The following is a 27,773-nucleotide window of genomic DNA, read 5'->3' as shown; positions in this document are numbered from 1 at the left end:
TAAAAATTGTTTGGCCAGCGATAATGCTGAGGAGACTGGAAGACATTTCTTGTCAAATTTGCATTGCACAGTAAGGAAACACAGCCTGTGATAGAAATGTGCAGTATAAGGAGGACGTGCACAAATAGGTGAATATTTCAAATGGCAGTAAAGCAAAGTAATGCTGCTTTCCTACTGCCTAAACGGGTAAAGACCAGGTATTTGTAAATGGGTCTTTAAATGGGTAAGAGCTATACAGACCCTTTCCCACTGCAGCTCTTAAACAGTAACTTTCCATTTAAATGCCGTTTTTGTCACATTCACATATACCCATTTAAGCAACCCATTTAAACCCATAGTAAACATGGGCTGTCATATATAATGGACTTTTCTGCCCCCACAGGCCCACACTGATGACGTTTGGAGAGAACAAAAGGAGGGGGTGGGGAGTGGTCTGATCAGTGTTTCAGGGATTACTTCAGGGGTCTGCGGTCACAGCATGTCCTCATTAAACAGGGGTGTGGATGTTGTGGACTGGGCTGGTTCCACAGGTAGTTTGTTAATGTTTGTTCTGCACACGACTGTGCAGCTTCATGCCGACTTTCGGCTGCTTCCAGGCTTGATGATAATGCTACTGGATTAGCAAGTGCAGACTACCCGAAAACCACCATGCATTGGTCGAAGTACAACCACTTCCTAAGTGCAGAGTTGCTTCGGTTCCGGTTCTGGTCTAGTACATTGTGGAATAAGCATTTCAATGCCTTCATCTTATTTATAATTTGCGTAGTGGTTCTTATAAATCCTGATGCTGCCATCATATTGCTGATATTACGGTATATTGCAGCATCCTTTACCATACCGGTCATCTGACACATGATTTCTTCTTCCCCACAAATTCGAATTAGTTCCCTGATCTCCTCGTCTGTCCAACTGGGCTTGGTAGCAGAATGCCAACAGCAGTACAGCACAAAAACATTTTAGCTCTTCTCTGTCTACTGTCTGCTGTGATTACTTTCTGGATGTGGTGACTGTACAGTCATTAACTGTCCAGCAGGCCACCCCTAATTAGTACCTGCATCCTGTGGCCTCTGCACCGGGTGTGACTGTCAGTGGCCATCCCCCTTTGCTGCACTGCCAGTAGAAGGTACTGGGAGGCGCTCTCTTGCCCTTCCGCCAGTGACATCCCTACGCCGTGTAAAACTGCTCCTTATATGAACCCGCCTCCTCCAGGAAGGAACTCCCACTGCCGAACTCCTATTCGTCGCTGCACTGCGCTGGTCCGCACTACATAATTTGAAAAAAAAAAAAACATTCAGAAGGGTGCAGGGGATGCCCGCTGGGTCCTTGGGCCCCCCAAACCACAGGGCTCCATAGCAGTTGCATCCCCTGCACCCTCTATAGTTGTGGCACTTGATTTGGTGCTGGAAAGATTACATTTTGTCTTTTTTGAGAATTGAACTCGGTGTAAAGAACCGAGCAGCAGCTCGCTATGGCTCAGAACCAAGGTTGGTTCAGTTTCCAGTAAACCAAACCTGTTCATGCCTTAATTTAAATGATTTATCACTGATGGTAAAACTTCATCTTATGGCCCATTCAAACTAGACGGTGTTCAGTGAACGATATTGTTGAACAATATCTGTTGAACTTTCCATGTCCTGGACAAACAATATTGTGCATACACACTGAACGATATTCTAAATGATGAGCGATTTAGCTAGAGTCTAGTAATAAGCAATGATATTGCCAAAATTGAGCTGCATGTACAGACGACAGAAACCCTTGTTCACAACTCACAGCAGAGCGCATTGCTCTTTGTTTGTTGCACACACACTGGTTGATAACGATATCGGGAAGAAGGGCCAAAATTATCAATACAGGTTGAGTATCCCTTGTCCGAAATGCTCAGGACCACAAGCATTTTGGATAAGGGATCTTTTCGGTTTTTAGAATATTTTTTTCCATACTTACCTAGTCCCTTCGGTGGTGCCCGATTGTCCCCTGACATCCATGGCGGCCTTCAGGATCCTCTTCAGCGGCATATCCAGTCCCAGGGGTGCATTGCGTGAGTGCGCAATCACGCCGGTGATGTCACCAGCACGACCGGAGATGCTACTGAAGAGGATCTCGGAGGCCGCCGTGGACATCGGGGGATGAGGCAAGTATGAAAAAAAGGAGGTGGGGTAACAAAAAACAAACAAAAACCCCTGAAATATTCAGAAAAACAGTTTTGGGAATATTTTGGTTTTTAGAACACACGGATAATGGCGACCCAACCTGTATGGTTCAAAATAATGCCCAGTGTGTGCGCACCTTTAGTCTGCCAGTACGACATAACATAGATCCATATCATTTATTTGAGGTCAACATAGCAAACACTTTAGGGTGGGTCTTCTAATATACTTTGCACTTTATTAAAAAGCTTTTTTTCGTACTATACCTCCTGAATACTAGGTAAGCATAAGCCACTTTAACCGCTGGCTCTGACTTAACATTAGCGTGCAAAAACTCTTTTAGAACATTCATGCAAATAATCTTTTCTATAAATATTATTTTGAGTCTTTTGTATTATTACTACATTGATTAATGCTAAGCATCATACCCAATTTCACGTTTCTTGTCTAGGCCCTCTGCTTTCCCCTGCACCTGGAGTACTAAATCCACATTCAAATAAGGGAGGAGATAATCAGCAGAATATCTACACAATAGTAAGTAGCGCGCAATAAATGAGCAGCATTTTGTGCCTTGTTTTGCGCATTCAGCTTCATGATTTATAATGATATCCATTAATTTTGTTGATTTCAGTAATGGATGTAACTCAATCCTATAGTATATTTCAAATGTTTAGTCAATAGCCATGGCATTTAAAGGGCATGTCAGCATTTAGAGCACCAATTAATTTGCTTATCATAAAAGAAAAAAAAAATGATCCAGCATTCTGGGCCAGATTAATATAGTCTCAGACAGATACACAATATATTTCATGGCTTGTTAGTTTGCCATGAGATAAATGGTCAGTTTCTGTCACTTTTTAAAAAGAAATATACATAACAATACCAGAAGTGCTCCCCTGAAATTGTCATTAAAGGGTACGATTATTAAAAGGCTTCACCCTATACATCAAGAACTACTGCCAGTGGCAAGATACTATTTTGGTCGGTGATAGTTACCTTACGCAGAGGAAAAGTCTTATTTACTTGATGCCGGATGACTCACCGACAGTCTTGATTCTGACAGTTGTTTCTCCTACATCGGAATCCCGACTTACACAGGCTATTTCCCTCGTGGGATTCCACAACCCCCATAGAAGAGAATAGAATAGCCTCTGAATCCGCAAAGGGCCTTGAATGCATTCGTCACCTGTCGGACTTTTGACAGTCAGGATTCTGATGTCGGAGAAGCGACTGTCGGACGGTTATACAATACCCATTAAATTAATACTCTCTCACATTATATTGATAGTTTACATTAAATTAAATTACGTTGTTTCCACCACTCCATATTACTTTAATAGAACCACAACATTACATTAATGCCCCCCCAACACGTTACATTAATAAATAACCTGAGGTTAGGTGATGTCTTTTTACCTTATGACACCTAAGGGCAGATATCATTCGGGTATAACATTATCATATCGTTAATGTATAACGCTTCCATTCTTCCTGCTTTGTCTCTTCACTGAGGCGTAGGAAAAGGGGGGATATTTGCTGGAGGGAAGCTTCCCATTGGCTGAGCCAATTAGAGCAGAGAATGGTACATATGATATGTAGTGCCCAGCGACAGAAGGAAACCCAGTGCCAGAACCAGCCAGGGCTATCCCAAATATGCCCTGGCTAAACATAAAAGGCCGCTGCCATGCCAGTATAATTGCGGGCGTAGTATAGTCCCATAAATAAAGCTGTCAGCATGAGGGCCCTATCATTCATGAGGTCAGATACACTCAACACCCTGCAGGCGGCAGATATGTCATTGCCAATACTCTATGCATTGTTAAATGTGTGTCTAAATGCATTTCCAACCTGACTGGCAAATGCAAACACCTGTGCAAATAAACCATGAAGGATTCTATGAATGATTATTTTTATTGGGATTTAGCAGAATCCATTTTTTTTGGGCAAGATTACCACTCATTCTGTGACCCTCTACGTAATTTTATATATGATGTGGCGTTCAGTTTTCCTTTCAAATCTTTACAATCCTTTGTGCAATCCTAAAATATAAATTAGATGTGTCTGCACACTTAATAAACATTCTATATCAAGGCTATATAACTGCTGTTGGCCTGTCTGCAAAAGCATGAGTCTCCTCTTGTTGCTATTTTAGAAAATGCCAGCCTGTCACAGAATGCAGCAAATATACATAATTGACGGTAAATTGTGCTTGGGTTGTAGCAACGGCTACTGAATAATTATTAACAGGTCTCTCCGGAGGTCTCCCTGCAGGGATGGCAGTATGAATAACTAAGGTTACCAGATGGCTTCAGGTCAGCAGGGACAGATAAGTGAATTTTCATTAACTGCCAGTTTATTGGATTATGTCATGCAATTATCTCTAAGGGCCCATTCATACATATGGGCATTTTTAGTGATGCATTATTAACATATTTTCAGTGAATAATGTATTGCATTATTACCAATACAATCTATTGTACTGGCTGCACGCTAACTCATGGTGCTGTATTCTAACATTTTACATATCGATGACACACTGGCGTGAATCAGCCTGTAAGTACCCATTGATGCTACTTTTTAGCATCTGAGAATGCACTAACTCAGTGGTCAGGGACCTGGGTCCTCATTACCCCACACAGTGCATGTTTTGCTGGTAACCCAGCAGGTGCACAGGTGTATTAATTACTCACAGACACATTTTATAAGGTCCGCAGGTGGAGTTAATTATTTCACTTGTGATTCTGTGAGGAGACCTGCAAAACATGCACATGGGGTAATGAGGACCCAGTCCCCTGACCACTGCACTAACTGCATGTAGGTGTGAACGGGTATTAAAAGTACCTTTACACTCAGTTGTGGTACACAGTGGTGTGTTAGAATAATATAATGATACATACTGGGTTAAAAAATATCAGGTTGGTTGTTTATCACTATTCATTTTATCACTTTTGAAGCTTAGTGCATCTGGCGGACTATCTGTAGAAATAGAAATGGCAAAAATTGCATGAACTAAATGAAAGACATAATAATTACGCAAAGTCAGAATTTACCTACAGACATATGAAGAAAAACTAGTAGCTAATAACTTACATTTCAAGATAAAAAGTGACTATGCAGTAAGTGTGAAATATTAAACCCTGACCAGTATTACAATGGGGCTTTCGGGGAATAGTATGCTCAGGCCAGGTCTCTTCACCATTACACTGTGTCCTTGCCAAGGAAAGGTCAAGCACTGGGCTTCTACAGAACAAGGTCTACAACAAAACAGCTAGTCTTATTCCATCACACAGCCTGTTTTCCCCCAGCCAGCCCATTTTCCCTGCTATGACTGGAAGCATGTGTTCTTCTGTCCCGTGTGCACACAGTGGGTGTAGACAAACAGGAATAGAAAAAAGTAAACACACCCTTTGCTTTCCTTTCACTTGTTCTCCTTTGTTAGGTATGGCTGACAATTAGTTACCATGCAGACAATACAAAACAATAAATATGTTTCCAGTTGCAGGAAGGAATGGTTAATTGCTATTTATATGTGGATTCATGCTTCATGTAAGATAAAATTATACTTTAGTAGATAGATACAGAGTAGATAGATAAATAGATACAGGATAGATAGATAGATAGATAGATAGATAGATAGATAGATAGATAGATAGATAGATAGATAGATAGATAGATCAATAGATAGACTTTATAAATAGTAAATTAACATGCAAATGGTCTCCTGTTTGGGTTAGTAGAAAACTATGAAGACTAGTTAGAAAACACATACTGTATTTAATTTTGAGATTTCTGAAACAGAGATTTCCATTAATAAAATACTGATTCCCACTTCCAGTTTATGGCTCTCTCATATTACGGTATACTGACACCCAAACATAAAATGCACAGTAGTACAATAAACAATAATCACTGCAGAGCATAAATATACAAAATACTACTTTATTTTTTACCTCTCCGGGCAAAACCAAGAGTAGAGATGCTCATCAGCTCTTCACCCATTGCAGAAAATGCCACATTTTGCAGGACTGTGAGGAGGGGGGCGGGGCTAAATTTATGCAAATGTATCTGAATTGCACAATTATAGCCCCCTCCCTGAAGAGCAACAGATTGCCGGTATTTGACCAGTGGAGGGGTGGTGATGTTAGGTGTTCCAGCGGCATGCAGGAGGCTTGCCCATGTTTCTGGGGCCGGGAGGGCCATACAATTTTCGGGATCTTCCTGGCTATTCCGAGAGGGTAGGCAAATGTTGACTGTCAAAATTTCGGCAGTTTCATACTGTCAACATTGTGAATGTCAGCTGGCATGCCAGAAAGCTTATATTAGCATTAGGCTGAAATGAAGTAGTAGATGGAAAAAAGTTGTGTACATTTTCTGTCAGTGTTAACATTTCACATGTCAGTGTCAACATGCAGTCATTGTTGTCATTCTGAATCACACCTGAAGAGATCAGTATTTCCTAGACACCTGTTTTCCTTGTGCTACTGTTTGTGCATATGTTTGCAGCAGAGATAAACCATCTATTACAGTAGTTCTATGTTTAGACCTAGGATTGAAACTGGCAAAGTATATGTATGCCAGACAAAGAGCATGATTAAAGATTAATGAGTAGAGGCTGGTAATTATAAGTGAAAGCAGAGTAGGATAGTTGGGATTAACCAAGCAATTTTTATACTGTCAGCTACTGAATGTTAGACAAGGGTAAATTATCACAGTTGTCTAAAGGATATATAAACATGTAAACAGTAAGGATCATTTATCAATACGTATAATAAACCCATCCTTGCACTCATGTTGTCTCAGCTGCTGTCTGCTACTTTGTTCACTACTGTGAACACACTAATCCAAAATCAACTATTTTTAGGTGTGCCTGTGCCTCAATAGATGCTTCATATATATAGCAGCTCTCTAGCACTGCCTATGACATGCAAACTCACGTTTAGGTACATTCTGTGCAAATCTTTATTTTAAATGACACAGACCATTCCCAGATGCCTGAGTTTATGTTCTTGTTGGTTGTGATTTTGTTTTTCAATATTTTGCCAGAATTACTGATATCGACTTGGTTTGTTCTTGATCCAATTGAGAAAAATTGTCCCAATTCCAATTTTCTTGTATCCATGGAAATCATTCAGCTCTACCCTACTCATTACTCTTAATACTCTAATTTTCTAAATGCAATTCTCAGACCCTTCCGTCCCATTGTTCCTATAATTGTGCCATTGAACTTGTGCCTGTCCCCTCTCCACCTAAGGCAGGTTATACTGTATTTTTTATCTACTAGAGAAACTCGAGCTATGTATTAAGATAGAAGAAGAGGCATTGCCGAATATTTTTTCCCTGTTGGCAGTGCAGTATGCGTCTTGGAAGGGAAGAACGATTACACACTCATTCTGGGTATAGACTACATAGCCATGAATATAATAACCATCATCCCTTTGATGTCTGAAAGTGAAGCTTATCATATAGACAATATAACGAAGCTCAGCATTTAACAATATAATAGAAGTTTAGAGGAAATTAGCTTTGAATACTTGTGATGGGCACTAATCAATATTTTGTGATGTTCTTTAATCTTCATTTTTTTTATTAAATTTTTATTATTTCTCAAAACATACAGCCTACATGTTTGTATATCTCATACATATCTACACAAAAACACATACATAACATTTACTACAAGACATAATACTCCCTCACATAACAATCATATAATTTTATCTACATGCCTACCCTCGTATTTCCATCATCTCAGAGATCAGTACAGTTCAGAAAGGTTTTCATAAATTATTATTCGTTCAAGGGAACAATCCCTTTGCAAGTACATTTAATAGCACATTTATAGACCAGTGTTGGTTTATGACTTCACAGAAGGCATCTTCCCCGCGTTCTATATATTGTTTCCATACATTCCATTTTTTTTATTAATTTAGTATTTTCTATTATATAATTTATTTCCATTCTGTATGCATAATTTATTTTGTTCATTATCAATGATATGAGGTATTTGGTATTGTTTCCAGTACTGGGCTATTGCCGTTTTTGTCGCTATGAAGGCTTGATTCAGGAACTATGTATTTCTCTTTTTTGTATCATTTGGATAGACGTGGAGGAGTGCCTTGTGAGGGGTCAGTTCATGTTCTTTAATTTCTTTAGGCACCTACAGCATAAATATTTTGTTAATGATAGTGATCATGATATGCTTCTATAATTATGTAACTTCCATCAATATTTGAATTTTGTCTTCAGATTTTCTTCAGCAGAATGATAATGATAGTTCTACATCTGCAATAGAATTGTCCTAGTCTATAGACTACAATCTAAAAGTTTATTTTTGAATGATCACAGGTTCTATGTTTGGCATATATTATGTAAAACTCTAAATATCAGATTGATCAAATTAAAGGTTTAAAGTCACTCCCAGATTTCTTAGTTTTGCCAAATTTGATTAGAATGTCTTTTTTTATGTGTGTGCAATTACCCATGTATGAAAACAAGAACTTAGAAATGACATGATAGATAGCCCCAGTGTCCCCTCTTTGTCATAGGTAATACAAAAAATATACTTGCCAAGCTGTTTTTTAACAGTAATATATAAAACGTTACCAAAAAACATATTTTTAATAAGAAATTTGTTCTTCCAGCAAATTATTAAAGACTGGTAGTTGAGTAGGTCCATTTATTGACAGTCTAAACTGTAGTCTCCTACTTCAGGGGAAAATCAAAATCACAATGAGGAGCTCACTGTATCATCCGAGTAATTTATAAAAACGACAGGTCTTCCGAAAAGGCATGTTAGGTCCTCCTTTTTGGTGATGTAAATCGTCCCCTAAATAAAAGAGAGAATCCTCAAATGAAACATTGGTGGATTAGAGGTTTTGCAGCAAACTCTGGAGGAGGAAATTCATTAGGGTGCATGACTGAAGGATTGAAGGGTAGAAGAGAAGTTTTTGGGAATAATGCCAAGCTATAGAGAACAGTTTGCCATGCCACACTATATTAGCAGAGAGCAGCCAGTTATTTAGCAAAGAGCATTATGTTTCCTGAAGACACATGTACTTGAAAAAGAAAAGACCACTTGTATTTAAATATGCGCGCTCCCAAGAATTCTCCAATTAAAAATGGCTTTTTCATTGCTCGCAGTGGTGGGGTGCAAATTGTCAACCATATGCGATGTGAGAGAAGTGCATAAAAAAGTGGGGAGACATTTCTGGCCCGGGCAGACGCCTGAAAAGTTACAATTTATAAGCACAGTCATATAGAAGAACACTAGTACGAACATGAAAATAATGGATGCTTTTAAAAGGTGCCAAATGATTTGTGCTTTAAAAAAGATAAGATTGGCAAAAGCAAAAGTCACTTATTTTCGAAGGACTGAAATGAAAAGGGCCTAAACAAAGATGCTTGTGGGGTAATTTGCAGCCATTTTGAAGTAATAAAAATGTTAAAATATGATCAGAACCAATTATGTTTGGCTGAAATAAATGCTCTCACTACATTTGAGCTGCGTAATCAAACAAAAAGTTGCTTTTGTGGTAATTTGAGGCCATTTAATTTTTTACCCTCTACAAAGTTGTATAATTAAATGCACAAATAAGCTGTTTGAAAATGGCTAAATTCCTAATTAGCCGTAATAAGTGTATGACTTTTGTGCATTTCTTGAAGTGTGGTAGAAGTTTCCCATGTGTAACCCTCTCCATGGCCATTCACATGTTCATATCCAACTTTTCCCAGCTAATTAGTTTTTGTCAGCACATGTGCAGAGCTACTTAATAGGTGAGAAAGCAGTTTGTGTGCAGGTGAGGTAGCTCCTACATTAGTAGGTAAAAGCAGGTCCAGAACAATGATTTCCTCATAGAGTGGGTGAGGTAGACAAACAAGGGTCAAAAGGGACATTTGTGTAGGAATGCATATGTGTCCTCCCTAAAAAACCAGTCATGTCTTGGTACAGGTATGTTAAAGATGTGTGAATCGGCCAAACATGATAAAATTGCTTGTGAACAAATATGTTTAAATATTTAAATATATATGAGTTTACAGTGTCATAAGCAGATGTAGGAATCCTTTGTTAGAGAGATGTGATTGCAATAATGTGATTGGTGGCATCTTACATCCAGAGTGTAGTAAAATCCAATTCATAGCAGATCAGAAAGTGGTACAGTTCTGTATTTTGGGTACTATACAAAGATTGTGTGCAAAATAGTGGGCATGGGCTTAAAACATTGCTGAAACATCCTTTGTAGCTGTTAGATGTGGTTTATGTATTTGTATCATAAATACAAAACATATGTTTGTATTACAGTGAACACGTTGACACATGTCGACTTGTGTAGATTGAGAGTGCTACTGTGTAAAGTATATGAAAACACGTAGTGAATGTGGATAAATGTTTAACAAATAACTACCTTAGCATATATAAGCAGGTCTTAAAAAGATTCTTACCTTAAATTAAACAAACCTTTAAATGTAGAGAAGTATAGAAAGATAAGCTTACAATGTGTTTGAGTGCTGTGTGTGGCTTGCAGGTAGTGAAATAATGGTTTGGACTTAATAGGCTGCAGCATTGCTTATTACATTCAGGTGTATGTGTTTGAGTAGTAATCAGCGTTAATTAGCAGACCCAGGCATCCGCTGTCATGCGGTTTCTGTAGGGGTGGTCTGAGGTGGCGTGGCGGCCGCCTGTTTTGTGTCCGAAAATGAACAGTGTTTTCGCCGATCGAGCGGTAGTAGCACCGTACATTTTTGGTGCACACCCCCCTGTACGCCCATGTTTACGCCCATTTTCCCTCATTATTTCGGCCGCTCCCCTCAACACGCCCTTATGCCGCCCACAATGACCGTACTCTCGCGTACAGCCGCACGAACCAGAATAAGGCCCTATGTGTGGTGTAAGTCAAGTTGCCATAGTAGTAAAATGATATGGTGCAACTTCAAAAAACTTAAAATGAGTAACAACATGGAGTTCCTGCTTAATGGAATTAGGTGATCATAAAGTACAGGTAGGCAGGATTTCTCAGACATACAGTAAGGGCTTGTAGATTATTCATATTTTAATTGCACAATGGAAAAATATTTTGCTGGTAATTTATCCATGATATGAAGTGGCAAAAGCTTTCTTTATCAGTGCTAATTTATTTTATTTTCTGTAGTTTTCAGGTGATGAAGAGGTGGAGCTTAAATCCCAAGAAGAACGGTCTCATCAAAATGGATCCTATGTAAATAATTGTAGCACAAAGGACTATTCCGTTTATTATGACTCCAATTCTTCAGGTACTTTTAGACATTGCTATAACATAGGAGCATGAAACATTGACATATCCACACATATGTGTACTAGCAACAGAAACAGGTATTTTATTGCGGCAACTTTTTTTAACAATATCTATTGTACAGTATATTATTTTGTGAACTTTGTATTTTCACTGTAATGTATACGGCTATTATATTAACTATACAGATATGATATGGATATTATAGTAGGTGGTTTCCAATATAACACAGAGAACATTGCTATATTGTTCCAAGGCTGCTGAATATATAGATTGCGCCACTTGCGTCCAGTGGCGAAACTACCGTGGGTGCAGGGGGTGCAGCTGCTATGGGGCCTGGCGGCTGGGGGGGCCCGGGCCCCATGGACAGCAAGCAAGCACTCCCCTGCACCGTGACCGCCAATATAATATGCCATTAGAGCCGCCGTGTCCAGGGCTTGGGCTTTCCTGTGCTGGGCTGGCCGGGGGGAGAAGCCAGGCAGAGGAGGACGTCACCGACATGCACTTTGACCCGTGAGACAAGGGCGTAACTACCATAGGTGCAAGGGGTGCAGCTGCTATGGGGCCCAGAGCTGAAGGGGGCCCATCTTTGCTGTGTAATTAATATGTTTTACATACATTTATCACCATCAGTTGCTAATTAGGGGCCCTTATAAACTTTTGCTATGGGGCCTACAAATCTCTAGGTATGCCACTGCCGTGAGATGTAGCATCATCATCTTGCGAGTCTGCAGCTGCTGCTGGTATTAGCCCCGGGCCCGGACGCTTGTCCTGCTTGTGAGGGAGAGACAGAGACATCATCTCGCGAGTCCGTGCATACTGCAGCTGCCTGCTGGTATTAGCCCCGGGCCCGGACGCGTGATGAGAGGAAGAGACTGGCGAGATGATGATGTCATCATCTCGCGAATCCGGAAAGGGGACACTGCCTGCTGCCTAAAGGGAACTGTGGACCAGACGGACGCACGTGCAGGACGCTGCCTCAAAGGGATCTGGAATCTAGATCCATCATTCGGATCTGGCTGCCTCTTGCAGTGACTGTGGGACAGAGTGAGACAGTGAGGGAGGACTCCTGAAAAAGCAGCATCATCTAATATCTCTGGTGAGCTGCATACTGCATACGTGGGTTGCATAATGTGTAATGGTGGGCACTGTGTTGGGTCGCATAATGTGTAATGGTGGACCGCATAATGTGTAATGGCCACCGCGTTGTGTTGCGTAATGGACATTGCGTTGTGTTGCAGAATGTGTAATGGCAGGCACTTTGGTGGGTGGGGGGGTCGGGTGTTGGCGGGGAGGGGGGCATTATAAATTTTGCTATGGGGCCCACAAAGTTGTTATGCCTCTGCTTGTGTCTCTATGACAGTGGAAAGGTGCCCATAAACCAGGAATCTCTGAGGCTACATGAAGTTATAAAAAAAAAAAATTTGAATAAAATCAGGGAACAAACACAAGAGTTCTTTTTTACAATACCATCAGCCCGGTGCCCACTGTCCAGGGGCACCTAGGACAGCTTCAGGCTTCAGCCTGGGTCCCCACTTCCCCAGCATCCCTGCCCATTCTGACCGATCAGGGGTTAAATGCTTTGGCCAGGGGGACTTGTGGTGGCTTGGAGGTGCTAGGCAGATTTGGGCACTGTGCAGTCTGTGGAAGCTATTGTTATGGCCACCGCCTAATCTGTTAATGCTGGCCTGCTGGGATCAGCAGAGCTTCATGTCTGATAGGGAGACAGGGAGTTTGAGGGAGAGTGAGGGATGGCAGGGACAGAGAGAGTGAGGGATGGCAGGGAAAGTGAGGGATGGCAGGGACAGGGAGAGTGAGGGACGGTAGGGACATGGAGATGGGGAGTTTGATGAAAAGTGAGGGATGGCAAGGAGAGTGAGGGATGGCAGGGTCAGGGAGAGTGAGGGACAGCAGGGACAGGGAGAGAAGGACAGCAGGGACAGGGAGAGTGAGGATAAAAAGGGATATAGATACTTTATCCACTAAAGGCACTTTAGTGTGAGTGTGCTTGGCTATAAGCAGCAATCTAAAAAAGGGGGAGTCAACCCCAATACAGTGTGCAGAGAAACAGGAAGAGTTGTTGTATTTCGCTAATATCAATAACGGTTTAAAATATCAATTAATTCAAAGTGGTCAGGTGTATAGCAAAAAAGATAACAATTTAACAATAAAATATTAAAAACACATATTAAGCAAAGAAAGAAACAACATTCAGATCGATAGTCACCCTTTGTTTTCCAAAGTGCCAGATTATTTGGAGCTTCCAAAACAGTGTTGTATGTGGATGCACAAGGTTCAATTTGTAATCCAATTATTGGATGAAGGGACTCAGGTATTGGTAAGTCTTTCTCCACAGATAGTACCGGACCTTTAAGGAGGTGGCATGCCTCCAGGATAGTCTTGTGCCTCAGGATGGAGGGGAGGGACCAGTTCACTTTTCATAAGCTTTCATTTGCAACTAGACACTGTTAATGATCTTACATTTTATGCACTCATTGGAAGAAAGCAGCCTACCGTGTCTACGTTCTGTGTAATTTTTTTTTTAAGTCACGAATGACTGCTGTGATAAATGTGCCTGCTAAATAAATAAAAAAATTTAAATGAAAATAAAGAATAAAGGATTGAGAAGGGACATATATCTATGATTCAATAATCTTAATGCTACACTGCATATTTACTTTCTTACTTCACTTATCTGGGTCTCTCATTAATTGTCTGGACAAGGAATATTGCATCACCTATTCTTGTTAAACAGATTTTAATTGGTGCTAATCCATATTACAAATGAATGTTACCACATTATATAAAACTGCCTAAATGCAAAGATTCATTACGGTCTCCTGGGTTGATGGTTTTTAATTTAAAAATCCACCTACTTTCTAACTGAATGAGGCGTTTACCCCTATCGCCCCCTCTCAGCATGGGGGGTACATGATAAATAATCCTGTATCTCAATGTGGCCATGTTATGCCTGGCTTCGAGAAAATGCCTGGCCACTGTTTGCTCACTTGATCCCTTAATGAGTGCTGCCCTTATCGCCACTCTGTGGTTTGCCATCCTTTCTCTGAAGAATGTGGTTGGTTGTTTTGCCCACATAATGCAAACCACAGGGGCATGACAAAAGATAGATAACATACCTTGAGGTACAAGTGAGCACCTGGCTCTAAAAAAGAGGAGGAGGTTGGTGCATCAACCTCCTCCTCTTTTTAGAGCCAGACATAGGTCTAAACAGAACTGGCTTAAATTTAAGACAAAGAGACCACACCCAAGAAGATGGCAAAAGGGGAAGGGGAAGGCCAAGAGGAAGGAAGGGCAACAGGAATTAATATTCAATCTCTCTAGTCGTGAACTTACCCTGTCAGAGATTTCCCTGTTGTCCAAAGGACTCACTTTCATTCCCACTAATAAATTTGATTCATTCCAGTGGTCGGTTGACCACTATAAAATTAGCCATAAGCTAAGGTTCAAAGAATTTTTCAATAGTAAAGAGACCAAAATAACACCACAGTCTATTACAAAAAAATTGTTTAAGAAACCAAGTTATTTTGACCCACAATCTAATAACGGCAGTTTGAAAACATTTTTTAGGGTAATCAACCAGGTAATTACCTTAAAGGTAATAAGATGAAGCACCATTTTGATAATTTAACTGAAAGTGAAAGGTTGGCATTGAAAACACTTCAAAAAGACAATAGCATTGTAATACGCAATGCCGATAAAGGCGGAGCAGTTGTTCTGCAAGATTTTAAAGATTATAATGCTGAAATAAAGAAACAATTATCGGACAGAAACACTTATCTCAAAATTATGTATAATCCAATGATACAAATCAAAAACAAAGCTGACTCTTTGATCTCTTTGGCTGTAACACAAGGCTGGATTGATGAAGAGGTTACTGAGTATCTGACTGTAACACATCCAGTCTGCCTGGTTGTTTACACATTGCCTAAAATACATAAGGTGGTAGTGAAGGCACCGGGCAGACCAATTATATCAGCAAGAGGCTCTATTTTGCAACCGATTGCAAAATATATTGATTTCTTTTTGCAGCCATTTGTCCAAAAAACATCAACTTTTTTTTTAAGGATACTGGACAGTTCCTTTGTGAAATTAACTCCTAAGGTCCTGTTCCTGATGATTGTATACTGGCCACTATGGACATTTGCTCTCTCTACACTGTGATACCCCACAATGAGGGGATCCCTGCAGTAGAGAGGGCTTTTTTACAGGGTCCATATGAAGGCCGGCCTATTGATTTCATGTTATCCTTGTTGACCTTAGTCTTGGAGATGAATCACTTTATGTATATTGGGGAATACTACATGCAGGTAGCTGGTACAGCTATGGGGTCCAAGTTAGCCCCGGCTTATGCCAACACTTTTATGAGTTGGTATGAGCAAGAACATATTCTGGGCCAGTACTCTGCTAATAAGGTATTCCCCCGGAAATTTATTGATGATATTTGTGTACTGTGGAAGGGGAGCACTGAGTCCTTTTATAAAATGGTGGAGACTCTAAATTCTCTGATTCGTTTCACAGCAACTGCTGATGCTCAGTACAGTAAACTTCCTTGATCTTACTTTGATACTGAATGGACATAAACTTGATTATACATTATTTAGGAAACCTACAGACCGTAACATGCTACTGTGGGCAAGCAGTCCATCCCCAGTCCATCCCCACCTTCTCAAATCAAGTCTCCCGATGTCTCATCTGGTCCAGGTACTACGAAACAATTTTGACATGGCGATGGTGTAAATACAGGTCAAAGAGTGCCAAGAGAGATTTGTTGAAAGGAGATATAGCAGGTCTGTCTTGCAGAGTTGCCTCACCAGGGCTAAGAAAATTGTCTCATCTGATGGTGTGAGAAGGAAACCTCTAGATCCTGACAGAGTTATTCTGAATCTACGGTGTGATACAAATTTAAATAACACTCAAAACACCATTAAGAGAAATTGAGGGATGGTCTCATCTGACCCAGTGTTCAACAGGGTCAGTGCTAGACCCCCTCTGCTCAGTATTAATAGAGGACGCAACCTTAAAGACCTATTGCTATGAGCTGACTTATGCCCAGAGAAGAAGCAATCATCTAATTGGCTGAGCAAGGCAAATGGATGCTACCGCTGCCTTGGATGCACAGATTGTCGCACCATGATGATGGGTAAATATTTTTGCCACCCTCAAAGTGGCAGAAAGATAATTTTAAAATACAGGTTGACATGCCAACTTGATCACATCATCTATTTCCTGACATGTCCGTGTGGACTATTTTATGCCGGGAAGACAATTCGGACATATAGTGAGCGAATGGCTCAGCATAGGTCCTCGATCCGATTGGCCTATGAAACCGGTTCTTCAGAGAAACCGCTCGCAACTCATTTTTTCAACTGTGCACAGATTTCAGCACTCAGAGGAATGATTATTCATTGGATACCTCCACCAAGTAGGGGTGGTGACAGAGGATTCTCTCTACTTAAGGCTGAAGCTAGGTGGATACATACTCTGGATACTGTTTCCCCTAAGGGCCTCAATGAGGTGAACCATCTTCACATGTTCCTCTAGAGATAATGAATTTGGGATACTTGTGCATTAGCATGGCGCCCGTTACGCAGTTAGCGTAGCGGCGCTGTCAGAATCAGCGTAGTGCTTGCACGCCCAGCATAGGCAGTGTAGTCAGCGTAGTGTAGTGTTCGCGCCTAGCCGGAGCTTATGTAGTTAGCGTAGTCAGTCAGGTGTCCCTGTTAGTATCAGCATTGTGTTCCCACCCGTTCGCGGCCAGCCAGAGCTTACATAGTTAGTGTAGTCAGTCAACATTACGCAGTTAGCGTAGTCAGTCAGCGCTTATTACATTGTGTGGGCACCATTGACCATTTAAACCTGGCTGACATGACAGGTGTGAATGTGTTCCTGAAACACCCCCACTATCTACGCCAGTCCGAAGCGTGGCGAGTTCACGCGTTACATGTCCTCCCAACCTTTTCATACCCCCACTATCCACGTTGGCGTTGAGTTGATCCTATAAAGTGTGGCGAGCGCAGCAAGCCACCGAGCCCGAAGCCTGGCCAGCGGACGCGGATTACTTTAAATGTGTTCTGTGACCCCTCGCGAGGCTCGCTGCGCTCGCCACGCTTCGGGTTCGCTGTGCTTGCCACACTTTATAAAATCAACTCAACGCCGACGTGGATAGTGGGGGTATGAACAGGTCGGGAGGATGCATAACGCATCCCGCATTGTGGGGGTTTGAAAAGGAGGCATTTGTCAGTATGTAACATGGAGCACTTGCAAATGCCTCCTTTATTGTGCATAAGACGCACTTGCGAACATGGACAGGGTTGCTGTACCCTGCCGCAATAATAACTGAGACGCAGGAGCATCTGAGACGCAGGAGCACCTGAGACGCTAGCTACGCTAGGCAGCCGTTGGCCTATGCTGACAGCGTAGCTTAGGCTACACTGAAAACGTAGCGTAGCCGGTCGCCGTGCTAATACACAAGTACCGAATTTAGTATGCAATCAAGACATCTATCATTTGGTTATGCTTTGGTTATCTTAATGCCTGGCATGGGATAGGGAAATGTCACACTGTATGTTTATGAATTGAAAGAGCTGTTGATCTTGGATTCATTTACATAATAACATAGAGCACTAGTGTTTCATAGGTGTTTGTTATTTATGCTCAATATTCTGATTTTGATTGCACAATAATCCAGTAATTGCTCCATCATGGGGTACTATTGCTACTACTAAACTAGTTAGTTTGCTGATCAAAAGGATTACATGTGACAAAATAGTGATTTCTTCTGGTGGCTCACCCATTCCCCTCCTTCTTTAAGAGCCATAAAGTAAGAAAAGCAAAGATAATGAGTTGGCGTCAATAAGGTTTAAGATATACTTGTGACCAGCGCGTGGCATGCTTGAGTCTACTCATTTGCATGATCAAGGTGCATTGTCCCATTTTTTCCATTTTATGATGCACAGGTGTAAAAGTACAATTGCTTCATAAATTTTTGATAATCGCTTCAGAGTCATAAATACCAGTTAGACTCTGGTAACTAAAGATTAAAACAAAGCTTTAGAACTAGCGTTATGTTGTTTAAAAACAGAAAGCATTGTAAAAAAATTAATAAATACCTAGTGGCCTCATCCATTTGTAAGCACTATAGCAGTGCAGTAGCCAAGACAAAAGTAATGTTTCCCAAAGTGGGAGAACTTGCAGAAAATCAAAGCAAAATAATTGTGCTTTATATGCTGGTCTGATTTCAACATCTTCACAATTTTTTTTTAAAAAGAGCTAAAGGTCCATACACACTAGGCGATTATGCTCCGTGTGTATGGACAGCGATGACCACTATATTAAATATTTACATTGGAGTACATGGATAAATAATCAGGCTTAGTGAAATCCACAAGTTTAAGGTCCATACAGGGCCGGCGCCACCACTAGGCAGCTCTAGGCATTTGCCTAGGGTGCCGGCCACTGGAGGGCGGTAGTTGGGAGCCGGGACCCCACTGGATGGAGGTGAGTAGCTGTCACTCCTCTCCCCCCCTGCTACCAGCAACACGGCGGCGGCCGCCGCATCACCCCTGCCCGCCGTTCCAAACACACCCCCCTGTGGTGCCTTACAGTGGCGCATCGCGCTAGACACCAATCCTTCACAAGCCTCCTCTATCACCCCCTATGTAGTGACCACGGCGGCCGCATTGCATCTCCCCCGGTGCGTCGGCCGCGGCATGGAACGGGTGAGTGGCCAGCGCCGGGCGGGTGAGCGCCGGGGTGCCCCCCCGCCTGGGGCGCTCCCATGCATTGCACCGGCCCTGGGTCCATACACACTGAGTGGCTTTCCCCCTGCCTGGTGCTGTCAGCAGGGGGCGGGGGGCTTTGCAAAGTGCTTCACTATGGAAAGCCATCCACAAAGCCGCTCATCTGCTGGGAATACAAGCAAATGAGCGGCTTTCCCACTTGTAGTTTTGAGCGTTTTTCAGCTCAAAATCACCCAGTGTGTATGGGCCTTAATGGATCATTGCCATATTGACCTGTTCAGCATTTGTACACCTTCCCAAAGCAAATCTTTAAGTTTAATTTGTATATTTACAGCAGGGGACCTCAAACTATTTTGCTCGGGGACCCCAACATACAAAAAAAATAATTACAGGACCCCAGCAAGTTACTGCAGAAGGTCATCACATCACATGTGTAGTCAGCAGACAGCACATACATGGCAGCATTGTGGAGGCACAAAATGATGGGAGGAGCCTGAATTAATAGACAACTCAACAGATATTTCAGACTCCTTGAATCAGTGACTGAGATTAGAGAAGTCATCAGCCTGATGGTCAGCAACATGGCGTCGCGACCCCATACTGAGAAGGCGGGGACCCACTTTGGGGTCAGGACCCACAGTTTGAGAACTGCTGATTTACAGCAATTAGGCAGAGATAAATAGAAAAACAAATGGGGTGTGGGTTTCTGGCTTATCATTAGTTAGCTACAGCCGTTACCCTTAATCACATTTCTCAGTGCTGACCATAAATCAGGTGGTGCGATCCCCTGAACCGTTGGAAGCACCGATCTGCTCACCGGATTAGCCGACCATCAATGATCAATTAATTGTCAGGCGGCGAGGAAATTAACCATGTTAAAAATATCTGATTTCCTGAACATGGATGAAGATGGACGGGATCGGGGACCTGGGATTTTGAAACATGTTTAATATCCCTGATCTCCAGACCGGGCTGTTGGGGGATTGCAACATAGTCCCAATCCATAGCTGGTGTATAAAGGGATTTACCCACTTGATTAATTGTGAATGTTTGCATACACAAAACAGAAATAACAGTACAAAAACACTAATATTGTGCTTCCAAATAGTTGTACCCATTGTATTGTCCCATTGTTTTGTGCTTATATAAATTTGTACTTTGTAGTACGTCAGTTCTTTCTTAGTACTTTAATATGTTAAATACAACTACATTTCCTAAGGAAATCAGTTGACAGAAAGACCTAATTAAACCAGAAGATTGTTTGTTGTATAGTACTAAGTTACCTAGTATTGATAAGATTAAACCTGCTGTGTGCCATCAACACTGTGGAAAAGATGAAAGAAATGCCTTTTATATGGCATGAGATTTCCTCTTTAATGTTTTATGGTTCATGTCACTCAGGCACAGACTCCTGCACTGATAAGAGACATATTATCATGATCTAGTATTCAGTTGCAGAGTTTTTTTTTATTTTGGCTTCTGTATACTAATTTTAATTATGCTGTTATATAAATATGTTTCTAATCATTTATTATTAAAGGCCTGATTCAGCAGTACGCAACAGACGCTGTTTCAAATGCTCAGGCAGATTCCTTATTATCGGGATTCGGGACCTGTTCTGTGGGTCTGATTACATGCAGTCCCCCATCTGCCTCTGACTGAGAGGCAGTGGTGTTCAGGGGGTTGGAAAGAAGTCGTGGACAGACATAGTTTACGCAAACGGTGGTAAGATCAGGATCTGCGTCTTTGGGCACATACTTTATGGCGTGACAAGGCAACTGCGATGGCCACCCATAGTAAGTTGAGGCTTACTCAGCTGGCCGTCTGTATGAAACATTGCGACCATTGGTAAAAAGCAGCTTAACCGATAATGCAGACACACAGTGGTAAACCATGGGCAACAGCAGTTACCAGAGGTACTATTATAGTGGCAAATGCAGGTGAGGACTGCAGTACATACAGTAGTAAAGTGTCTGCAGTCTGCACATGTGCAGTAGCACATCAGGTTGAAGGTTGTGCCTCCCTGCAGACTTGGGGGTATATTTCGTAAAATAGGATTTTGAGTCCCTTTAACATCAATCAGAATAGAACCAACACATTCCCAAAAAATAGACTAGTGTTTCTATTCCACATAACTAAGAGCTAAGAGTCGATTTTTTTAGTTCAATTCTGCTGTTGATGGTGCATTGGTTTCTGTTTGAAGGTCGTAGGAGACAGTGCACCATACCTGCCTACCCTCTCAGAATGTCCGGTAGGCTCCCCAAAAGGTGGGCAAGTCCTCCAGAATGGCCCCATAACCCCCCCCCCCCCCCCGTGGACTGTGCAATGCATGTAATACCAGCATTGCACAGCAGGGGGCATGGCCACGATGATGTGATCACAATGGCCACTCAATGCACTCAAAGCTCCTTTTCTAAGGCCTGCCTCGAGCCCCACCCCCTTCCATGTCACACCCGTTGGCCCCACCCCTTCCATGTCACACTCGCTGGTCCCACCCCCTACCTCCTAGAGCTGTCTGCCCACTCCCGAAGAGGGCAGACTAAAAGTTGACATGCCTGCAGTGCAGAGTGCTGTTGCCAAACATCAAACATTTTCGAGCACTCAGTTATCTAGCATAATCTTTGAAGTGACAGAAGCTGGTTGGTTTGCTTAAAGCAATTACTCCACATTATCTCTCTAGACTTGATACATCTCCTCTATAGTGTGACTACAAAACTGGAGGCCCAGTAAGCACTGGAGGAGTTATACTGTAAATATGGCATACCTCCCAACTTTGGAGTAGGCTGAAGAGGAACGCTTGCGCGCACCTCTGTATTTTTTTGGGCATGACCTCACGGCCAGGGGGCATGACTTATGCTTGGGGACTCCCGCAAGGCCACTTCCCCATGTTTACCACTATGGAGGCATGGCCAGCTATTTGTGAGCTGCTGACCATGACCCAGCCCCTCTGCCCGCCTGAATAGATGTTGTGCTTATGTGCACAGAGTCTATTACCCACTGATTTGTTAAGCAGACCAGCAGCAGGCAGGGGGGACTCCCAACTGCTCCACACCACGGAGCACTGCCGGTCCTGGGCGGGATGTAGGACTATCCCAAAAAATGGGACGGTCCTCGAAAATCGGGACAGTTATGAGGTATGTATAAAGTGTCAGATATGTTATAAGAAGATTGACTATAATTGTAGTCTGATGACAAATAAGATATCTGATTCGTTGAGGAACACGGTTGAAAATCTGTGGTGTTGAATACTGGGTCCAATAACCAGAAACAAAGAAGCTGCGAAAAGGTAATAGAAAGGAAAACTTGTATATTGTTCTGTAGAATCTGTCCCCTTTTCCTGTCCTCCAGTGCACACAATCTATCTAATGCATATAACTACTTAATCATTGTGCTCATTGGTTATAGATATCAGGCAACATACAGTAATAAACAGATAACTTGATGTATGGATTGCCACTGGCATATTACTCACTGCCATTAACCAGTCATTTGCAGTCAGTGCTTGCTGGGTGTTTTCTTTTGTAGTCATGCAAAAACATGGTTAATTGTCTCTGTTGGGAAAAGCACCAGAAAGAAATGATGATCTGTATACCTGAGATCTGATATTTCAATTTATCTAGTTGGGAGTCTAAATCCTGTGTGACTTTCTGCTGTAGACCTTACAGTCTTTCAGTCCCATGAGATATTATTTGTTTGGAGGTTTAAATCTCTGTACAAAAAAAAAAAAATATTTTAAAGGCCAGTGTTCATTATTATGTATTGTACAGCTTTCATAGCATGTGATGGTCTGTATTTCTGTAAGAAATAACTGTGTATTCAGTATTTTATAGTGTATGCATTCCAGGGTTGCCTACCCTCCCGGAATGGCCAGGAAGCTCCTGAAAATCGGGTCCCCTTCCCTGCCCCCCGGAAAGGTGGGCAACCCTCATGGATTCTGGGGGACCCCCACTCTGCCCCCCGATCGCGTCGTCCTCTTCCCAACCGCAGCATTTAAATACTGCAATCCGCGGGTCTTCACGGAGGGGCCGGGGCTAAAATGTCATCACTGCAAAAAGTGCTGCTGAAAGTCTCCTCTCCGGGCTTCTCCCAGAGAGAAAAGTAGGCAACCCTGAAACCTTTCAGGTTATTATCAGGGACGTATCTGTCCTCACAGGGAGGGAGTAATGTAAGTGTACACAGAGTAACTGATAGAGAGTTGTTGGCAAAGTGTACATAATTTGCATAAAAACTGCACTGCATCAGCTGTATAAGTGCCAGACTTACACTGAGTGCAAAACTAGCATTTACAGTATACGCCTGTATGCCTCAGCTTTAGTAACATATGCGGCATGTTTATGTATTGTTTACCCTGGCCTAGGTCTGATGGAGTGTGTGCAATGCTGTGCACCTCCTGCTACTTTATTTTACAGGGGCATGTCCACGCCCCTTCCATTGACCATGCCCCATCAATTTTACAGACACTTTTGGCACCCATGTACATAAGTGTGTATCATGATGTACACTCATTCTGAAATACATGCAGCGTATTGCACATTTTTAAATGAAGACTACTCACATTTAACCCTTACATCATAATATACATATTGTAAATACACAAATTTAACATTGCATCTTGACAATGGAATGTTATTTTTGGACATACTGTACATTATTAACAGCATATTAAGTATACAGTATGCATAAAGTACTGTCACTCCATCACTAGGTCCTCACATTAATCACACTGTATAGCAAGACTTAGTTCAATTCACTGAATTAATATACTGTATCTCATATATCAAATGTATATATTATTATTATTGTTGTTTATTTCTATGGCGCCACAAGGGTTCTGCAGTGCCTAACAAGCAAATCAAGAAAACAGCAACAGACAATACATGACAAAGTAGGACAAGTACATGGGACATAAACACTTCTCCATCAGAGGACATGACACGAATAGCCCTTTCCCATTGCAAATGCTTCGTCGCACCCAGGATTTGGACACGGGTCTGTCCTGGGAGCGACCTGGTATTTGCAATATTTAGACCCCACAATGTCCCAGCAATAAGCCAGGTCACTGACTTCAGAAAGGGGGCAGGTGGAGCTGACGCTGCCTCCTCCCTATAGTATGAATGGGATTTGGGTCGCTCACTGTACAGCAACCCGGGTCCAAATAATGACCAGGGTCAAACCGGAACCATGTGAAATCTGTCTGTCTGCCCCCCCCCCCCCCCTATTAAATAGGTTTCAGGTTGGCAGAAACCGAGGGTTAGGTGCTGTTGTAGTTAGAATGGAGTAGAAGATAGTCTACAGTATGTAGGAATTGTAACAGCACATGAGGAAAGGAGGCCCTGCTTGGGAGAGCTTACATTCTAAAAGAGGGCTGGAGGCATACAGACAGGGGTCACACAATTAGGGTAGACAGAGAGCTTGGAACAGAGGTTTAGAAGAGAGATGGCTGGAGTTGATGAAGAAGTGCATCTTGAGATCTCATTTAAAGTTTTGTAGCTAGATGAAGAGTCTGATATGGGGCCAGATGCATTACACTTCTAAAAGTCATAAAGTAGAGGGTGATAAACAACCAGCCAATACATCCTTAAACCCAGCCTGTAACATGGCAGTTAAGAGCAGATTGACTGGTTGTTTGTCACTCTCCACTTTATCACTTTTTGAAGCTCAGTGCAACTGGCCCATAGAGAGGTAAATAATTCCAGAGGCAGGGAGCACCTTGGCAAAATTCTTGGAGGCAGGAATGGGAAGAGTTAATCAGTTGGCAGGAGTGGCATCATGTATTTGCAGGGCAGAGGCCAGGTAGGAGTATAAAGGGAGATGGGTGAGGGCTTTACAAGTGAATGTAAGAAGCCTTAATTACATTCAAAAGGGAAATGGGAGCCAGTGTAGGACTTGGAAGAAAGGGGAGATAATGTTGTATGTTTGGAGATGAAGATGAGCTGCAACAACATTGAGTATAGATTGAATTGAGGAAATGCATTTGTCAGGAGGCCAGATAGCAGTAGTTTACATTAGCCCAATCTAGAGATGACCAGTGAGTGATTCCTAGTAACATTCAGGGCAAGAAAGAGTCTGACCCTGGAAATATTTTTCAAATTAAAGCTGCAGGACAGCAATATGTACTTAATGTGTTGGATTCAGGATAATGCTAAAACAGCACACCTGTGGGCTAGAGGAGATAGTTGTGTCATCAATAGATAAACTGTAGGAGGTGAGGTTATCCGGGAGGGTGGGAAGATGATCAGCTCAGTCTTAAACATGTTAAGTTTAAGAAAGCACTGGGATATCCAATGATAGATAGAGGGCCAGTTGGAGATATGAGTGAGAAGGGAGAGGTCAGGGGAAGATTTGAGCATTATGAGCAAAGAGATTATATTGTAAATCAGAAGAGAGAATGAACTTGCAGATAGAAAGAGAAACGGAGAAGTCCAAGAAGAGACCCTTTTGGGATATGTACTATTAAGGGAAGTGCAAAAGAGGTAGAGTCAAGAGAAGAGACCAATAAGATACAGTCATAGAGGTAGAGGGACAACCAGGAAAGGGAGTAGACAATACACTGAAAGAGTTTGGAGGCAAAAGAGAAGACAGATATGGGTCAGTAGTTGGAGAGTGTTATTATCAAAATTTGTTTTTTAAAGAATAGGAGAGACAGACAAGAGCATGCTTGACGGGACAGTTGATGATGAGAGATTGAAGAGGTGGGCAACATGGGAATAGGTAGACGGAGAGAGGTAGATGGGAGGGCAAAAGGTTTAGTTGGAGGGGTGGGTGGGCACCAGATGAGGATCTTTATGTCATCTCCAGATACAGGGGAAAACAAAATCAGTGTTCTTGAGATGGATGGGGAAGGGTGATCAGGGAAAGAGGGGGATGGTTATGGGGGGGTCTCTTGGGATGTGATGTCTTGGTGTATGGGCAGAGAATGAAAAAGCGAGTTGAGGCGATAGAAGAGGGAGTTGAAAGTGGCAAAAAGACACCAGGAGTTTGTAGATTGGGAGGACATGAGGTTCAGGGATGTTTAGGGATGGAGAGGACACATTCGTAAGTTAGAGTATAAGTGAAATGGAGGAAATCTGCATTAGAGCTTGATTTTTTCAAATGTTGCTTGGCAATGTGTTAATATTTTTTAACATTTCTGCTAAATTTGGAATACCAGGGTTGAGGTGTCGAACTGTGAGAGTGAATAGTTGATGCATTGTAAAGGGAAGTGTCTTTTTCAGGGAAGAACAGAGAGAGAGAGAGAGAAAGAGAGAGAGAGAGAGAGAGAGAGAGAGAGAGAACTGAGTCAAACAGGGAGGTTAAGGAAATGTTGTCAATAGTCTCAATGTTGCACTTAGTGATGGTAGCCTTAGGAGGCAGAGGTGAAGAATCACAGAGATGGTTAAGTTAATAGAGCACATGATGGAAATATAGGGGGAATTGGCAGTTGGAGTATTTAGAAATATTACAAAAGTGAGCTTAGACCAGATCACATAAAATCACATAAGTCACTCACATAGGACAGTGAGAATCTCCACTGGGAGAGACACCAAGCAATAATGTGAAGTTAAGGAATATATAGAGGTAAAGGATTCAGTGGGTATATCAATTGGAGTGTTGAAATTACCAAAGATAATGAAGGGGATGTCTTAAGAGAGAAATTGAGTGAGCCAAGAGGAAAAGTGATAAAGAAATTTGGTGGGAATGCCAGGGAGACAGTAAATGAAAGCTAGTCAAAGGTGAACAGGTTTTAAGAGGTGTAAAGCATTGACCTCAAATGTAAAGAATGTAAGGTAAGGTTCTGATGGTACAAATGGGTATGAGTAACCAGAGTATAGAAGATCTCAACACCACCACCACCACCACCACATTGACCTGTGGGCATGGGGATTTGTGTAAATGTGAGGCCCCAAGGGGATAGATGAGTGTGAGAATGGGTGATAGAGGGGGAAACACAGGCTTTTGTAATGACTAGTAGAGTCAGAGAGTTGGAAATGGAAAGGTCAAGGGCAGTGGTGGCTCTTACCTCTGTGGAGGAGGGGAGCTGCCATGATGCCGAGCCACCCCTCCTCTGCTGTTGTCGCGCGCTGGTCCCCACCGCTGCTGGTTCTGACCCCTGCTGCGGGACCAGCGCATGCACAGTAGCTTCGTCGATACTGCACATACGCTGGCCCCCACCCTTTATGGGCTGCTTCAGCAGCAGTCCACAGATGCATATTCAGGGTCCTGGGTCTGGCACATGCACAGTATCATCCTCGGTACTGCATATGCGCATTACCTGTTTCTATGGGCTGCCGTGCAGCATCCCATAGAGGCATCCCGGAGGGAGGGAACACCTCCCAATGGGACTGCCTTGAATGACTAGCAGGTCGGACTTCCAATAGGAAGTCACTGCCAGTCACAGTGAAGCCAGTACAGTCTCACAGACTGCATCTGGCTTCACACAGTGGCAGATTTTACCTGGGGGGGGGCTGCAGCCCTGCAGCCCATAGGCAAAAACCGCCACTGGTCAAGGGTAGGAATCATTTTTTATGACCCGGCATATATAATTTTAAATGTGTTGCTCCAGCAAGTTTAGATAATACAGTTGTTCCAAAAGTAAGTGCCAAGACAGGGCTCTTGCA

At 42.3% G+C, this 27,773-nt stretch overlaps 1 protein-coding gene across 1 annotated transcript in view; it reads left to right on the top strand.

The window, feature by feature from the left end:
- The window catches only part of LOC146072965 (uncharacterized), an 85,910-nt gene that overhangs the window by 5,312 nt on the left and 52,825 nt on the right, over positions 1-27,773 (top strand). Inside the window, exon 3 of the mRNA XM_083180138.1 lies at positions 11,297-11,417. Within this exon, the coding sequence (XP_083036264.1) occupies positions 11,297-11,417 (121 nt within the window). The remainder of the gene's footprint in view (positions 1-11,296; positions 11,418-27,773) is intronic.

The sequence above is a fragment of the Crinia signifera genome, chromosome 4, assembly GCF_055691185.1.
Source record: "Crinia signifera chromosome 4, ASM5569118v1, whole genome shotgun sequence".
Lineage (NCBI taxonomy): Eukaryota > Metazoa > Chordata > Amphibia > Anura > Myobatrachidae > Crinia > Crinia signifera.
This window is presented reverse-complemented; position numbering and strand designations above follow the sequence as displayed.